The sequence below is a fragment of the Hibiscus syriacus genome, unplaced genomic scaffold (assembly GCF_006381635.1).
Source record: "Hibiscus syriacus cultivar Baekdansim isolate YM2019G1 unplaced genomic scaffold, ASM638163v2 tig00110793_pilon, whole genome shotgun sequence".
NCBI lineage: Eukaryota > Viridiplantae > Streptophyta > Magnoliopsida > Malvales > Malvaceae > Hibiscus > Hibiscus syriacus.
In genome coordinates, this window is record NW_024062864.1 from 66454 (window position 1) to 84851 (window position 18398).

Genomic DNA, 18398 nt, shown 5'->3' on the forward strand with positions numbered 1-18398 from the left:
TTCTGCTTGTAAAACCCTTTCTATCTTCAACCATAACATAATGAAGATCGAAAATATATCATTAAGATAGAGGAATATGTTATAAAGATATAAGAATTAAAAAATTTAAAAATAAGGATATGATGAAAAAAAAATACTGACAGCGACAATTATCATCAAGTTGTATATCTCCTCATACCCATTAAAGATGAAAAAACATATTAGCGGCGTGTTGGGTCTTTTTCAGGCGAGAGAAGCAAGCTCCCATGGGATTTCCCGTGACTCAAATGTTTTTCAATGGTTTTTAAATTTAAAAATAGCAAGAAACTTGTTTGAAATATTTATGCCTTTTAATATAAATAAGAAAAATAATTAAATTAATCATTAAACTTACGCATACTAAAAGCTATTTCCAATTTCAATGATAAAGAAAAATACCATTCTATGTGGAAAATATAAATTTACCTTTTATTTTATTTTATCGGCGCGATCAAAGTACAGAATAGAATTTCGTTCAAAGAAAGAGATTAAAGAATAGAATTGCGGTGCTCAGGTAGTATATCTGAATGGCCTTAATAATTCGAGCTCAGATCGAACATAAATAATCCTGTTCGAACTCGGCTTATATTTTACTAGATATTGTGGATGATAATGCGCAAATAATTGTACTTGTAAGCTATTCGAATTGTGTCCTGAAAGAAGTTGAATTCAGAACTATGATTCTCAATCAAGCTACTCAGGGAGCCGTATTCGAGTATATTAATGCTTCGACTCGAGTAGCTCCTGACTCTACTAGGTGTGTTTTTTTCCAATTAATATTGGATAAACTGAATATGAACTACAGCCAGCTCAAGCATAAATAATCCAAGTTGAAATTGAGTATGAGAAGCTAGTATCTATCAAACCGCTATATGAATTGCATTTTGGGATTGTTTCTATTTTCCATAATTAAGAGAAGTTGGGGGTAATCAAATCCAGAAATAAGGAAAACTGAAAACCACAACAATGTAGATTGGTTTGCTACGCACTTGGAAGACTTCCTAATCCTTACGAACAAAATATAACTTGCCCATAACATGGAGAATAGCAACAAATGCAATGAAACCGATGCTCATGACAAGCACCACGTTTGGCGAGATCTTCAGTCCCGGAGCATCATCTGTGTAAAACTGAAGCATAGTCCCAGCAGCACCTCCTGAGGCACCCCCACCACTTGTTGTTCTCCTCCTGCGCAGGCTTGCTGCAGCCGCCGCACTTCCTCTTGGTGGGGCTGTTCCGGTTGCCATTTCTGTCAACAACCAACAAACTTCACGACTTTTGGTTTTTAAAAACATTACACACACAGTCTCAATTAGTGTTATACACTTCTTGATAAGAGCATTGGTGAAGACCGGCTGCCAATACCCGGCAGAGGGATACCCTAATATAAATCTTGCGTCTGTCCCTCTGCTGCGGGAACATCCTCAGCTATATCAGGGGACGAATTTTATAAAATTTTAGAGGGCAAAACCCATAAGGATTTCTGATAAGAACTACAAATAATAACTACGAAAAAAAGCCAGATGGGAACAAGCTTTAGAGACATGGCTAAAATACAAAGCTCCCCAGTGAATTATTAACCTATATAGATAGAATGATGTAAATAACCTGGTTGATTGGAACCAAATAATTTTTGTACTAAATCTTTATACTCCAACCTAAATCGAACAACAAGATTCCCAGCCACCAAATTTGAAGATTTGATCAAATCACAATGTAATTCAGTTCAAAGTGTTCAAGCATGCGCTAAATCCTACTTAACTACAAATCTATAATGCGCAAAGAATTTCAGGAAGCGATATATAAAAGCGAAGTAAAAGAATCAAATCGGAGAAAGTAGATCTAAATTCAAGTAATCCATAGGATGGATATATCGGAGTAGAAGACAAAACAAAAGATGAAGACATCACCTAAACGAACGAATCTATTAAAGGATCTAATGTAAGGAGAAGAAGAACTCACCTGTGTCGACTCGGAATTCAGATCGTGATTTGGAAGCAAGGTTTAGGAGACGCCTCCGTATGCTCTGTTCAATATCTTTCCTTTTGACTATACCTTCGTTTTAATGCCGACTGATGGGCCTTCCACGCAGCACTTACCAATCAGGATTAGCCACGTCATCATTTTTGAGACCCAAACAAAGTAACAATCAAACTTGCCTGTCTACTCGTTGATCTCTTTGGGCTTAAGTTGGCCCAATTTCAGAGCCTGAAAATTGTTATCATAGAATTAAATAGCGGACTGCTATTTAAATAGTCTGTTATATATTTATAAAAATATCGTTTGAAATTGTTATTTTGCAATTAGAATATCCGTAATGATTGTAATAATATTTTTGTTGTCATTATCACGATAAACAAAATTGAAAATACAGCCGTAATTATAATTTAAATCTCTAATTGTTATTGCACGAAATCATCATTGTATAATTTATTTTATTTTATTGATTTAATTTATATTATCGATGCAGTTCTAAAAACTACTTATGTTATTTTAAAAAAAACAAGTATAATTATAATATATGTTTATTTTATTATTTTTTCCCTAAGTTATAATTGTTTATGTTTATATTATTTTAATTATTAGGCTAATGATTGATATATATATATGAATTGAAAATTCAAATGTAATATTTATATAAAGACATATAATGCTAAAATTAGTCTCTCTTTGTGGGTTGCTTGGGTTAGAACCAGTATTGTGAAAGACGACGATGTGTGGAGTTTTCAACCTAAAGGGGAGGTTAGCTGGAGTTTACGAAAAAAATTATTTAGAAGGGGAGGCTGCTATCATTTTTAGTAATTTGGGTGGTCGTTTAGACGATTGTGGTATGAGACGGATTTGGGTTAAGCTCAAGGTTAAGGGAGCGAATGTCTCATGACATCGATTAGTTTGGTTCACTATATACGTTCCGAGCCATACTATTATTAAGTGGATGGCGCTACTTAACAGGCTGCCTACTCGTGATAGACTCCTATGTATGGGGATGCATGTAGTGGCGGATGCACTAAGCTCCCATAGAGATCAATGCATCCTCATTATTTTGAAAAAAATGGTTAAATTTAATTTAATGTGTTAAGAAAAAAAATAAAAAAATTAAAATTTTTGCATATCTATTATTTTTAAGAAAAGAAAATTAAAATTTTAGACCCCATTATTAAATTTCTGGATCTGCCATTGGATGCATGTGGCTGGGGTGTGTCTTTTGCATTAGCGCTGATGAGTCTCGTGCTCATGTGTTCTTTGGCTGCCCCTTTTCGGTTTCTATTTGGGAGACTATTTTGACCATGTGCAATGTCCATCGTCGGGTGCTTGTTTGGGAGCAGGAGGTCATCTGGATGTGCTCTCACGTGCGAGGTATGTCTGACTTGGCCACTTTTTTAGATTTGTTTAGAATGCTTTGATACTTTGTGTGGATCGAAAGGAATAGAAGATGCTTTGGAGATGTTAGATTGACTTGTGATTGTATATGGAGGTTGTGCAAGCTAACTTTTATGGAGAACTTAGGGATAGATTGAGCCCACAACTGTGTATTGATTGGGCGTGGGAAGGTGAGTTCCTTGGTTTTTGTTAGGTACTTTTGGGATTGTAATATTCTTTGCTTTGAATATAATATACACATTTTATCCTTAAAATTAGCTCCTCTGACATTTATTAAAATGATCATTTAGTTATATATTTTATTTTTTAGAACATTTTGACCCTCAACATTTTATTTTAAGATAAAATAACTCCTAACATTTAATAGAATAATCAGTTTGTTCCTTATTTTTGTTTGTGAATATTTTAGCTCTCAATGTTTCATTTTAGGTTAAAAAAGACTCGTATTTTAGAGCATTAATCATGTGTTAACGAATAGTTTTAATCTATATAGAGGAGTAATTTGCTCTAAAATAAAATGTTAAGGACTAGGATATTCTAAAAAAAATAGTTGCCAAAATGATTATCTTAATAAAAGTTGGAACTGTTTTTAACATTATGCCTTACATAGAATAAACATTAAACATTAAAAATTTAAATACTTCAACGTCACCATTCAATCAATATCCTATTTCCAACCATATCTGTTTGTTACGCCTCTTGTATTGCTAGATTTATGATGATTGTTTTTTTCCCCCAAGACTTACAACAGTTCAACTTCACACTTTTGGCGATATTATATGATTGGATTGCTGGGTGAAGGTAAATATCGATAGGGATGAATTATGGGGTTGGGGAGAAGAGATAATCGTATTTCGAAAATTTAAAATTATTATATATTTAAAATATTTTAAAATATTTTTTTATTAAAAAATATTTTTTTAAAATTTTTTAAATTCGTTATTTATTACAAATTTAATTTTTTAATGTAAAATCTTACTTTCATCTCTAAATATAATATAATTACAAATAAAAATTAATTATTTCAAATAAAACTTGAGAATTAGACTACTATTAAACCACGAGAGTTTTTTCCGTATATACAGAATAGATCTGTAGAGTTTTTTGCATGTGGAAGTGACACACGTGTAGAATTATTAGAAAGGCAAGCTGATCCTCTGCACCGCCAACAGATACACGTGTACAATAGATAAAGGGTACAGTTATCAGTTCTCTTACGGCCTCTTCCATTCCACATCCTTGAAACGGGGTCCCGCATTCTCACCTTACCGTTAAATGCTGCTTCCTCTACTTTATGGCTTTATCCCGCTCCACAATTCACTCCATATTTTTATTTTTGGTAAAGTACACTTTTAATACTCCAACTATATTTTTTGTTCTTTTTGATCACTAACTTGTTTTTTGTTTCAAAATCATACTTAACGTTATATTTTAATTTCATTTTGATCACACACCGTTAAAACAAAAATAGATATACTGATGTGATATTTTTTTAAAAAAATTCAATGATGACATGATATTATCTTATGATGATACGTCAGTATCACAGTTAATTTTTTAACGATGAGTGATCAAAATAAAATCAAAATACAATATTAGATATGAGTTTGAAATAAAAAATAGTTGAATGACTAAAATGAAACAAAAATTATAATTGGGGTACTAAACATGTAGTTTACTCTTTAATTTTCTTTAATTTTCTTTGGTTAGAGTAAATGAGATGTTAAAAATAGTTATTTTAAACTTTAAACTTTTAATAGTTATAAGATGATGATTAAATTTTTAAATAATTATAAAATGATCATTAAATTCTATGAAAAAATTATTCTATAAAATAATCATTAAATTTATTTAAATATTATACTAAATAATTATAATACTGCAGTGATTTTTTTTTTTAAAAATCTAACAGATTTAATTATTATTTTGTAAATTTTAAAAGTTTAATGATAAAAATGATTATTTTAAAATAGATCAACTCCTTGATGTACTTTACCCGTTTCTTTTGTAGTCTCCTTTCGGCCTCTTTTCCTGTAGTTGTCTCGGCCAGCAGAATATATTAAGCCAGCTATCTAGCCAGACTCAGTCCAGTTACCCACATCATATCATTTGGTTATTTATTTCAAGCATCGCTACCCTTTTGCACGTCATATATATATACATATATGGACGATTATTCTCTCTCTTTAATTGATTGTGATAATTCATATATCCTTTCTGATAAAAGCTAGGGAACCCCATTTTACTATTTTTCCTTACCACTAATGTGTATATGATCGTCCGAAGCATGAATTTTGTGAAACAAAGCTCGTTGCTCGTCAAAACCAAACACAGCGACTAGTTACAGAAGAAAAAGAACATATAGTTTCTTTAAAATGAGTCAGTGCGTTCCCAGTTGGGATCTGGACGATAATCATGCTGCAACGCCCCACTCGCTCCGCTCTAACTCCAATCTCACTGCTCCAGATGTTCACATGTAAGCATCGACATGATCTCAACTGAAGATTTGATGTTGAATTCTTCGTTCTTTCGATTTACTGAATTTACATGTTTGTGATTTACTTGACAGGTCGGATTATGAAATGGCGGAATTTGTTAGGAAAATAAACCGAGTACAAGTAATTTCCCTATAACCAGATTAGTGAGAATGCGAAATAAAAGCGGAAAAATAATACCCGAAAATTGATAACGGAGTTCAGCCAATTGTGCTTACGTCTCCGGGCTGCTGCAGATCTTTTACTAAGAGAGAAAATTTACAGGTGTTTACAAAACACTCACTACTCACAAGAAAGCTCTCTAGTATAGGAAGAAAGAAATGTTTTAGGATGATTTTGAAGCTAAATGGGTAAGGGTATTTATAGTAGAAACTTAGGGACTAATCTTTGAAAATACCCTAAAGTGCAATGGCTAAAGTGAATTTACCCATTCCTATTTTCAACAAACATCTACCAAAATTTTACCAAACTTTGAAAAACATTTTTCAAAGAAACATTTACCAAACTTTGAAAAAACATTTTCCAAAGTTGGTTGCCAAACTTTGAAACTTTTAACAATCTCCCACTTGAAGACTGATTTTAATATGTCTTCACACCTCGATCAATGCAGCAGCATGTCTGGTCTTGTTATTCTAGCATGCCAACTGAAGCTGAACACAACTTCAGTTTGTCCGTAGTCACCGTCTTTGTCAACATGTCTGCCGGATTTTGAGCTCCACTAATCTTTTCAAGTTTCAAAATCCCATCTTCCAGAAGAGACCGGATAAAATGATATCTCAATTGTATGTGCTTTGTCCTGGAATGAAAAGACGGATTCTTTGCTAGATGGATAGCACTTTGACTGTCGCAATACAAGATATTGTTTTCTTGTTTCTTGCCTAACTCTTCCAAGAAACTTTGGAGCCAAACCATCTCCTTGCTGGCTTCCGTAACAGCGACATATTCTGCTTCAGTTGTGGAGAGAGCAACTATCTTCTGTAGTTGAGAAACCCAACTCACTGCAGTTCCTCCTAGAGTATAGACATACCCTGTAGTGCTCCTTCTGATGTCGACATTTCCGGCTAAGTCAGCATCTACATAGCCTGTCAGTATCATATCTCCACCTTTGAAACAAAGTGCTTTGTTTGTGGTACCCCGAAGATATCTGAGGATCCATTTGACTGCTTCCCAGTGTACCTTGCCCGGATTATTCATGTACCTGCTAACAGCTCCCACTGCATGAGCAATATCTGGTCTGGTACAAACCATGGCATACATCAGACTTCCAATTACTGAGGCATACGGCACCTTCACCATGTGTGCACGTTCTTCCTCCGTCTTTGGTGATTGGTCTTTGGAGAGTCTGAAATGAACACCTAAAGGTGTACTTACTGGTTTAGCATCTTGCATGTTGAACCTGGAGAGTACTTTGTTGATGTACTCAGCCTGTGATAACATCAAAGTCCCCGACTTTGTGTCTCTCTTGATCCTCATCCCAAGAATCTGCTTTGCAGCGCCCAGATCCTTCATAGCAAACTGCTTCGACAATTTTTGCTTCAAGTGTATAATCTCTTGCATGTCTGAGCCTACAACGAGCATGTCATCAACGTACAATAATAAAATAATGAAGCTGTTGTCGAACCTCTTGATGTAGCAACAATGATCTGCTTGGCATCTGATAAAACCACTGCTACTCATGAAGCTATCGAACTTCTTGTACCACTGTCTAGGAGCTTGTTTTAAACCATACAAGCTCTTCTTCAAACTGCATACCAGGTTTTTCTTGTCTGCCTCTATGAAGCCTTCTGGCTGCCTCATATAGATTTCTTCCTCCAAATCACCATGAAGGAAAGCTGTCTTTACATCTAACTGCTCAAGATGTAAATTCTCTGCAGCTACAATTTTCAACACCAGTCTGATTGTAGACAATTTTACGACTGGAGAGAAAATTTCATTGTAGTCAATACCTTCTTTTTGCTGAAAGCCTTTGACAACCAATCTTGCTTTGTAGCGTTTGCTCCCATCGTGCTCTTCTTTGATCCTGTAAATCCACTTGTTGTGGAGCGCTTTCTTGCCTGGTGGTAATTCAGCTAATTCCCATGTCTGATTTGACATAAGCGAGTCCATCTCATCTTTCATGGAAGACTCCCACTTGACTGAATCCTCCACTTGCATTGCTTCATCATAGCACTCTGGTTCACCATTGTCAGTCAGCAACAAGTAGTGTAAAGAGGGAGAATACCGTTGGGTTGGTTTAGGAATTCTGGATGAGCGTCTCAGTTCTGGTGTGCCTGGTTCTTCTTGAACTGCTTCAGGATTGATCTGAACATCATTTCCAGAAATCTCCTCGAACTCAGCAAATTCCTTTGTTTCAGCTTCGGTATTACTTGATTCTGCGGTTGATCTATCTTTGTACATCACATTTTCATTGAAAATGACGTCTCTGCTTCTGATGATCTTCCGATTTTCATAGTCCCAAAACCGGTAACCGAACTCATCACCGTCATAACCAACAAAGGCACATTTGTTGGACTTAGCATCAAGCTTACTTCTTTCAACAGAGTCTATGTGTACATAAGAAATACAACCAAACACTCTTAAGTGTGAAAGGTTTATTTCTTTCTTGCTCCAAACTTCCTCTGGTATTCTGCCATCCAAAGGAACTGAGGGCCCACGGTTGATCAAGTAAGCTGCAGTGTTGATTGCTTCAGCCCATAGAAATTTGGGCAAGCCGGCATGTATCCTCATACTTCTGGCACGTTCATTCAGAGTTCTGTTCATGCGCTCTGCTACACCATTATGTTGCGGTGTCTTGGGAACTGTTGTCTCCATCTTGATCCCATTGTTTGCGCAGAAATCTCTGAATCTACTGTCTCTGTACTCTCCTCCATTGTCAGACCTCAACCGCTTGACTTTCAAACCAGTCTCATTTTCCACCATGGCCTTCCATTTTCTGAAGATATCGAAGACTTCTGATTTCTTCTTCAGAAAATAAACCCACACCTTCCTTGTTGAATCATCGATGAAGGTGACATAATATAGTGAGCCTGCAAGAGATGGAACTGGGGATGGTCCCCATACATCAGTATGAACCAATTCTAACCTTTCTGCCTTGGGTGTCTTGCCAATCTTTGCAAAACTGACTTTCTTTTGTTTGCCAAAGATGCAATCCTCGCATAGTCCGACATCTACATTTTTTAGATCCGGCAGCTTCCCTTTTGACAAAAGTGTCTTCATCCCTTTCTCGCTCATATGGCCAAGCCTTTGGTGCCATAGGTTTGATTTTCCATCAGCATCTGCTACTGCAATGATATTCTCTAAATTTGAGGTTACATAGAGAGTACCAGTCTTCTTACCACGAGCAATGACGAGTGCTCCTTTGGTAATCTTCCATTCACAGCCTGAAAAGGTTGTGCTATATCCTTCTCCATCAAGCTGTCCAACAGAAATCAGATTTCTTTTGAGGCCAGGAATATGTCTCACTCCTGTCAGCTTCCAGGTGGTCTGGTTTGGCAACTTTAGTCGGATGTCTCCTTTTCCGACGATCTTTAAGGTTTCATCATCAGCAAGATGAACCTTCCCAAAATCACCACTGACATAGTTCTCCATGATTTCTCGACATGGGGTGGAGTGGAAAGATGCCCCTGAATCCAAGATCCATGATTCAATCGGACTGTTGACGCTTAAAATCATGGCATCACCTGTCTCCTCCGTCATGTTGGCAGATTCCTGTACGCCGGTATTTTTCTTCGGTGCTCGGCAATCTCTTTTGAAGTGACCCTTTTTGCCGCAATTATAACAGGTAAAATCTTTATTTCCTGTTCTTGATTTGCCCCTTCTAGATTTTGATCTGCCACGATTTGAATTTCTTTCTGAAGTTCTCCCTCTAGACTCCGTGTGTAAGGCTGAGGAGGTTGATGCTTCACCCGATTCTCTTCGTCGAATTTCTTCACTCAATACCAGATCTCGAACATCGTCGAATTTTAATTTGCTGTTTCCCGACGAACTGCTGACTGCTGTAACAGTAGCATTCCAACTGTCTGGTAGAGATGATAAGAGAATTAAAGCTCGAACTTCATCATCGAACTCAATTTCCACTGAACTCAACTGGGTTGTGATTGTGTTGAGTTCATTTAGGTGTTGTGCCACCGATGCCCCTTCCGCCATCCGCAAATTGAATAATCGCCTCATCAAATGAACTTTGTTTGAGGCCGATGGCTTCTCGTACATACTGGAGAGAGCCGCCATAAGACCCGCCGTGGTCTTTTCCTTTGCTATGTTAAAAGCAACATTGCGGGATAACGTCAGTCGGATAACTCCGAGGGCTTGTCTGTCGAGAAGAGCCCAATCTTCATCCTTCATGCCCTCTGGTTGCTTTCCTGAGAGAGGTTGATATAGATTTTTCTGGTACAAAAAATCTTCAATCTGCATCTTCCAAAAGCCAAAGTCCGCACCATCGAACTTTTCAATTTTCACCTTCCCTTCGTCTGCAGCCATCGCTCCCACTCGAATCTGGCTTCGTTTGGATCGTTTCTGACAATTCTTGCGAATCACCGTGTATTAGAACACCACCGTCGACAAACTCGTATCGCCGACCGAATTTCACTATTCACGAAATTCACTATTCACGTGAATAGTAATGAATAGTAACCTCGCAGAAAATTTGACAAAATTCACAACCAAAAGCTCTGATTACCAGTTGTTAGGAAAATAAACCGAGTACAAGTAATTTCCCTATAACCAGATTAGTGAGAATGCGAAATAAAAGCGGAAAAATAATACCCGAAAATTGATAACGGAGTTCAGCCAATTGTGCTTACGTCTCCGGGCTGCTGCAGATCTTTTACTAAGAGAGAAAATTTACAGGTGTTTACAAAACACTCACTACTCACAAGAAAGCTCTCTAGTATAGGAAGAAAGAAATGTTTTAGGATGATTTTGAAGCTAAATGGGTAAGGGTATTTATAGTAGAAACTTAGGGACTAATCTTTGAAAATACCCTAAAGTGCAATGGCTAAAGTGAATTTACCCATTCCTATTTTCAACAAACATCTACCAAAATTTTACCAAACTTTGAAAAACATTTTTCAAAGAAACATTTACCAAACTTTGAAAAAACATTTTCCAAAGTTGGTTGCCAAACTTTGAAACTTTTAACAGAATTGACATGGGAAAATGGCCAGCTAGCCATGCATAGTTTAGGTCCGACGCGTGTACCGGCGAAGCCATTGATTTCCAACGCTCCTTCTAAGTACACTGCTTGGGATAAACCACGGGCTAATGGCACTTTGGAGTCCATAGTGAACCAGGCCACTGGCGCACCGTATCTTAAGGTTTCTCTTCACGGCGGTGGAAATGAAATTGTATCCTGTTTGGATCAACACCGTGCTGCAGCGGATGCTTTGGTCCCTTGCTCGAAAAGGTCGACGGAGGACCGGACTGCACACGTGATGGAATCCATACCAGGACTCGGAGGATCTCGCTTGGTGGGATCCTGTAGAGTTCCCATCGGAACTCGAGATGGCGAAGTACTCGTTACAGGGAAACGCACACGGGCGGCGGTTCATGTTCCCGTAACACCCGAGTGGAGCGGCAAGGAACGAAGTGCAAGCGCCAGTGCCTCGTTCGGCCGCGATAGCCAATGCGTTACTTTTGATACGTATAAGAAAGATTTGAGCGTGGGTTTTACTTCTACTTCCCTTGGTTCCCCGGAAAACACAAGCTCCACGAGGCCCTGTACCAAGGCCACCACCACTGCTGATGATCATGACTCTGTTTGTCACAGTAGAGCCCAAGTAAAGTTCTTCCATTTACCCATTATTCCATGCCGAAACTATAAATATATATATTTGTTTGTGATTTTTCTTTTGGTTAATGTTAAAGAGGGAGGAAATTGAAGAAGACAAGAAGGAAATTGGGAAATCTTCACTTTCAAATAAAAGGAGCAGAGCTGCTGCTATCCATAACCAGTCCGAACGTGTATGCTCTCTCAACCTTGAATATAATAATCAAGTTTATAAGTATGTATTTAATTATTTGGGTGATTTTCCAGAAAAGAAGAGATAAGATCAACCAAAGGATGAAGACGTTACAGAAGCTGGTTCCAAATTCCAGCAAGGTACGAACTTTTCTATCTCAGCTTTGTCAGTTGTTGTAACGTACAGAGGTAGTATTAATAGCTAAAAATCATTTCGGCAATGGTCAAAAGAAGAAACAGTAAACAGTAGTTGCATCAGTAATTCTTATGTTTCGTTTCCTTTTCACAAATTTCCATATCGGAACTGATATCGATACTTCTTAGTACTTGCTACTCATTTATGTTATTCTAGCTTTTATATTATTTTTATACCTAAAAAAACTTTTAGGAAAAAAAAAGGAAATCCAACTATTTTAACTTTGTAAAAAGTTGAAGAGAAAAGGAGATTAAGGCTTATCTATATGGATCGCTAACAAACTGTAAAGGCGTAAATGACCCACGTAAGAGGTATACTACAGCGAGTAGAAGAAGAACAAAAAAGCTGACGAATAAATTGTAGCAGTCTATAGTGTTGCAACTTGCTATCTTTAACCGTCAATTTAATGATTTTGTGGGCGAAGGTTTCTCCATTTTTGGTCTTCAATGTCCTCTCCACTACTAGCTTTTTGGTGGGATTTCCATGGATTTTTCGTTGGAAGGAAGACTAAAAGATGCTTTCTTCTTCTTGGTATAGAAGCCTTGCGAGTTGGTCATGCATCCAATTATAATATAGTGGGACATAAATTGAAAAGTCTAGTACTTTGTTGTGCAGACAGTTAATTTGATTTTTGTTCCATTACAGACTGACAAAGCTTCAATGTTAGACGAAGTGATTGACTACCTGAAACAATTGCAAGCACAAGTTCAAATGATGAACAGGATGAACATACCACCAATGATGTTGCCAATGGCAATGCAACAGCAACTCCAAATGTCGATGATGGCTCCAGCGATGGGGATGGGAATGGGCATGGGTGTCATGGATATGAACACTATGGGGCGTCCCAACATCGCCGGCATCTCGCCCGTTATGCCTAATCCTTTCTTGAACATGACATCCTGGGACGTCTCCGGTGAACGGTTACAACAAGCTTCCTCTGCAATGCCGGACCCTCTTTCCGCATTCATGGCGTGCCATTCACAGGTATCAATTAAAAAAATACAGCATCCTCCATTGATGCTTCTTAAGGATAACATAGATATGATGTATAAATTATGAATATATCGCCTGTTTGGTGCAGCCGATGACCATGGATGCTTACAGCCGGCTGGCTGCTATATATCATCAAATGCAACAACCGCCTGCTTCTGGTTCTAAGAGGTAAGCTTCAAGCCATTACTTTTAGCTACGTTTTTATATATCTATACAAAAACTTCGGTTTCAATTCTTACACTTGCACAGGGTTTTGGTTTGTAGTTCGGTTGCTTCAAAGCCTTCTCTTTGAATATGAAATATCAATATCAATACACCTATGAGCCTTGTGAGATAGGGCATTCTCATCATTGATGCCTTTCCTGATAAAAAAAAAAGAACCCCAAACTTGATCATTGGGTAGTCTGTACTGCAATTGACGGTGTGTAATCGATCAACATCTGTATTTTTTGTCAAGTTTCCCACGTCTTAAAAGCAGACATCTTAACGTGTGGTGTCCACAAAAAGATAAACATTTAAATGATTGGATACTCATTTGTCAAGTTGTATTTAGGAGTCACCACTCGTTTTGTTCCCAAGGGATCCCCACACAAATATCTCTATTTTCCGTTTCTTCATCAACTCTGTCCTGTTGGATAATCTGAACCATATATATGGTCTTAAGATAAGTCGTCTTTATGAGCCTTATAGATTTTCATTAACAATAATTATCAATGATGATTAAAAATGGGACCCATTTGGATTGATCGATTTTATTCATTATTTGCACACAAAATTTAGAGAAAATTGGGCTACTTTTCAACCCAGGGACCCCAAAAGATTTTATATTTATCTGTTGTAAACAACATTGACGTGAATGTGATAGGCAGCCATATCATGTTTAAAGCACATATATACGAGTGTATGATTGGAGCCTTGAACGATTGGACGATGAGATCACCACATGCTTCTTTTCTTTTTATTTCTTCTCTCCAAAAATCTAAACCCTCTACCCCTCCTAAATTTATAGGACAATAGTTTATTTAATTAAATCATTGTCGGTTAAGTTAATTTTATTGGTCTAATAACGATCAATTATGAGTTATTGAAATTTATAAATCAATAACTTATTAACTAGTGTTAATGATAAAATGAATGAGTTTTAGTAGTTGCGTCTGCATAATATTTATGGACTATCATTAAAATTTAAAAATTCTAAACAAATAAAATCTTATGATCAGCTCGTTTAGTGATCTCTATTGTAGTTTACCCTAAAATTAATTTTATAATATATAATTTAAGTAATTAGAAAATAATAAACTAAATAAATATATATTTTTGGTAAGGATCCAATTTAGTTTTAGTTATAGTATGAATACATGTAAACAATGAGAGGTAATAATCTATTTTAAGGGATGAAAATATATTTTTAATAAAAAATATAAAAAATTCTAAAAATATAAAAAATTAAAAATTTCAAGGGCCCCACCTACCCCTAGATTAATCCCTGCATGTAAACATTATACACCAAGGGCTCTTTAAAATTATTTCTTGGGACCAAAACCCTTAAGACTCCTGAAGTACTATTTGTGGTTGAATATTCACCAAGTTTAAGGGTCATAACCAACAGTAGTAGTTGAAACAATCCCAACTTGCAGCAGTGGAGATGAACCTCCACTCATATTGACGTCCTCTAGTTCACTTGGTTTTGCTAACATCATCGTACTTCCAGTTTTGTCTTCCTCATCTTGATTAGAACTGTTACAAGTATTGTTCTTAATCGTATCGTTGTTGTTATTATTGTCAACTTTAAGTAACAGTAGATTATCTTCCTTTTCTTTGGCATCGATGCCAATCCAATTAGGTTGCAAATAGACTCATGGTGAAACATTAAAACTCGATCGATCAATGTGGTTCGGTCGTATGAGCCCGTTAGTTGAAGCAGGAAGATTGAGATCAAGCTGAAGATCGAGCGGCTCAGAATCACCAACAAAGCTTGCTCTTTGGGTTTGCGGAGTCTGGTTTACGTTGTCTTGAAGCCGATGAAACTTAAAGAAAGAGGAAGTGTGATCTGCAGGTGGATTCGATGTGATCCAGTGACATCTTTTATGCCCTCCTAGTGCTTGTCCCGATGAAAATACCCGATGACATATTGAACATTCGTGTACTTTTAATTTCTTTTTAGATGCAGAGGCCAGTGTATCAACTTGAAATGGTGGCATAGATTTCGGGTGGAAAAACACGTCGCCATCATCATTAGCTGAACTATTGTCTCTACGATTACGATCATCGAGCCGAGGTGCGGAACATCCCTTAACTTTTTTGTGACTAGCCCTATGTCCACCCAATGCTTGATGGGAATTGAACACTTTCTTACATGTTTTGCACTCAAACGACCCTTTGGCTACAACTTTTCCCTTATCCATAGGTACCCTAGGCCTATATGCAATGGGAGTAATGAAGCTCATTGTATTTCTCCTCTCTTCTTCTTTGCTAGCCGAAGTACATGACTCCTCAGGCTCGGTAACAAAAGGGACAACAACGGCTGCATTAGATAACATCATCAAGCAATTGGCAACATCTAACTCTTCGCTTGATGGACAATCGGAGACCAATGTTCTTTTCCTCTTAGACGAGTAACCTGAGCCTCTCCTCGTCACGCCATTGTCATCATTATAGGCCACTTGCGACGAACCAAGCGATTCAGCATCCCTAGAGCTACATTTACCATGCTCAAGAAAAGATTTCCATGACAAGAGCTCCTTGCCACAATTCTCACAAACCCTACATCTCTTTAATCGATTGAGGTTTGTCCTTAATCCGTCCATGCACTTGTTGCCCAATGGCCCGATGTACTCTCCTAATTGGTCTTCCCAATCACCCGTGGTGTGTCATCGTCATTAATATACGGGCTCTCGTTGCCTATTCCATGCGACCTCATGTGGCCACCAAGAGCTCTCCCACACCCAAATCGTTTGTTGCAAATTTTGCAAAAGTATTTAAATTCAGATTGCTGATCCACACTAAAAGCCATATTAGAAAAGAATCTGGGGATTGAATTTGAATGAAGTGAAAGAAGAATGGGGAAAGGAGGGTGACCTGTTTGTTCTTGTATAGTGAAAGGTTGTATGGTGACAATTAAGGGGACAAGACAATAGCCCTAGTTTTTAGTAATAGTAATGGATTGGTTTAATTTTGTGAATGAAAAACATATATGGATTAGAAAGAGAAGAGAACTAAATGGATTGGAGAGTTGAGGTTTGAGGAGTGTTGGGGGTGACAAGTGGCAGGAGGAGAGGGTCTGAGACTTGGATACTTTTAGGCTTAAAAAAAGGATTTAGACAAAAACATTAAACTCGTTTTAAATACAATAGTTAATTATACATAAAATTTTAATTCAATTGTTTAGATATGTATAAATTTATTATCCACCTTTATGGCTTTATCCCATTGTCGTCTAACAACTATTACTTTCCTGCTTGCCTCGTTTCAACTAACCTAACATTCCTTAAATATCCGATAAATTGAAAATAAGGTTTATTACACTCCACTTGCTTTCAACCTTCATCATTTCCTTTTTCTTGTTATTGTTATTTTTTTATTCAGATAATAATTGAAAACCATACTTAGTACGCACAAAACGAAGTAAAATATTATCGTTCTTTTAAAAATAAGGTTTAACTACTTATTTAGTCATCCACCTATATCTGTATTTATGTTTTGATCATTTAACTATTATTTTTCTTAAATCATACTTAACATTACATTTTCTTTTTATTTTGTTCATTCAATATTAGGTCTGATCGTTGACTTAATGGAATTGGTGATGTGGCATTTGATATAAAAATAATTTTAGTCTCCAAAACTTACACATCCTATCAAATTAATTCTAAAACAAAATAATTTAAAAATCTTATCAATTGGTTCTAATTTAACTTGAAATAATTTATTATTTTATTAATAATTTAATAAAAAAAAATAGTGGTTTGATTTCAAAACTATCAAAGTTTAGGTACTTATTATCTGAATATCTTTTTTTATTTCAAGTTTCTCCCTATCTGTCATCCCCGCATTCTCCACAACTCCCACTACCGTCTTCATGTCTTCATGTCATCATTCATCATTCATCATTCCTTTATTTTTTGACATCTTCTTCACCTTCCATATGCTCTGAATTTCATAGTCACCCCCTTACGATATTGCAACAATCTCATCCGGTGATTCCTCCGGACTCCCATCGCAGTTGTGCTCACTGTCGTCGCCAAAACATCTCCATCCATCCTTCATCACTGTCGCTCTTATGCAAACCACACACCCTTCGAACACTACCTTTTTCACTATTCCCATAAATTATCTCCTTGTCCGTCGCTCTTATGCAAAACACACATTTCGAACACCACCTTTTCACTGTTTCCATAAATTCTCTCTCCCTGTTCTTCGCTCTCAAAATCATGACCTCAACATTCTATTGCTCTTCGAAAACCTAATTTTCAAAACTGACTAAATAACTCACGAGGAGTGCAGCTGAGTTTGATGGTTGTAAGGCATGTTAGCTTGGATTTTCCCAAGCTTGGAGTGAAGTTCTAAGCTTGCCTTCGCTTTTTTTCTTTTGAGTCGTGCTCTCTCTTCAGTTCTGGTCAGTCTTCTTCCAGTTAAAAAGTAAGGAAAGGTCCATAAAGATGAACTAGGGAGTAAGGACAAGTCTTGAGTCTTTGGGTCTTTCCTTTTATTTCTCCTGAGGATAGCGATCAGTCTTACTAGCCTGAACAACTTTAATATCGAGTCCAGTTCGTACTTATTCCCAGGCAAGAATTAGTCTTGACTAGCCCCTTCGTCCAACTTTGGATAGCAAACGACGCTATAACGGGTCGACAAGGGGTGTACGACAAACATAGAGAGGCAACGACGACGACTGAGTGAACGAGCGAAGACGACTATCGTAATTTGGAAGAGGTATTTTGGGATTTTTTTTGTTGGATCAAATTGAAGGATTTCTAAATATTAAGATTTTTTTAAATATCTTGAATTACAATCAATTTGATAAAATGTGTAAGTTTTGAGGATGAAAATAGTTATTATACATTAGTTATGTAAGTCAACAATCAAACCTAACTACAAGTGATCAGACAAAAATAAAACTTAATGTTAAGTATCATTTTGAAGAAAAAAATAATTTGATCATCAAAACAAAACATAAAAATATGTAGATGAATTAAATAAGTAATTTACTCTAAAATAAAAACTCTGATCATATATATTTTATATAACAAAAATTACAAACAAAAGTGAAAATCATCTTAATGTAAAATAGTTAAAATTCAATTATGAATATTAAAATTATTTAATATATTTTAATTTATACATATAGTTAATCATT

The 18398-nt window shown here is 36.5% G+C and overlaps 2 protein-coding genes and 1 pseudogene across 3 annotated transcripts; 1 reads left to right on the forward strand and 2 right to left on the reverse strand.

Annotated features, from left to right (window-relative positions):
- Window positions 1–891: 891 nt before the first annotated feature.
- On the reverse strand, window positions 892–2062 carry LOC120141140 (protein transport protein Sec61 subunit beta-like). 2 transcript variants are annotated; one of them, XM_039156070.1, is made up of 2 exons: window positions 1981–2062; window positions 892–1267 (listed from the first exon to the last, which is right to left on the reverse strand). In XM_039156070.1, exon 2 carries the CDS (start codon window positions 1263–1265, stop codon window positions 1020–1022), a length of 246 nt encoding a protein of 81 aa, XP_039012001.1. In that variant the 5' UTR covers window positions 1266–1267; window positions 1981–2062; the 3' UTR covers window positions 892–1019. The 2 variants fall into 2 exon arrangements, with proteins under 2 accessions (XP_039012001.1, XP_039012000.1); XM_039156069.1 differs by having other exon boundaries at window positions 892–1274; window positions 1981–2053.
- A 3603-nt stretch (window positions 2063–5665) lies between these two features.
- LOC120141142 (transcription factor UNE10-like) lies at window positions 5666–13285 on the forward strand. The gene is made up of 7 exons (XM_039156071.1): window positions 5666–5867; window positions 9599–9608; window positions 11004–11668; window positions 11757–11852; window positions 11926–11991; window positions 12692–13033; window positions 13131–13285. The coding sequence occupies exons 1-7, from the start codon at window positions 5775–5777 to the stop codon at window positions 13212–13214; spliced, it is 1356 nt and encodes a 451-aa protein (XP_039012002.1). The 5' UTR covers window positions 5666–5774; the 3' UTR covers window positions 13215–13285.
- A 1346-nt stretch (window positions 13286–14631) lies between these two features.
- LOC120141113 lies at window positions 14632–16055 on the reverse strand (annotated as a pseudogene).
- Between the last annotated feature and the right edge of the window lie 2343 nt (window positions 16056–18398).

What these genes read in the sequence shown, in the direction of transcription:
- LOC120141140 (XM_039156070.1), bottom strand. Translation starts at nt 1,265, where the DNA reads ATGGCAACCGGAACAGCCCCACCAAGAGGAAGTGCGGCGGCTGCAGCA.
- LOC120141142 (XM_039156071.1), top strand. Translation starts at nt 5,775, where the DNA reads ATGAGTCAGTGCGTTCCCAGTTGGGATCTGGACGATAATCATGCTGCA. An exon ending in TGGTTCCAAATTCCAGCAAG is followed by an intron (nt 11,992 to 12,691) that starts GTACGAACTTTT and finishes GTTCCATTACAG; the next exon opens with ACTGACAAAGCTTCAATGTT. An exon ending in TCATGGCGTGCCATTCACAG is followed by an intron (nt 13,034 to 13,130) that starts GTATCAATTAAA and finishes TGTTTGGTGCAG; the next exon opens with CCGATGACCATGGATGCTTA.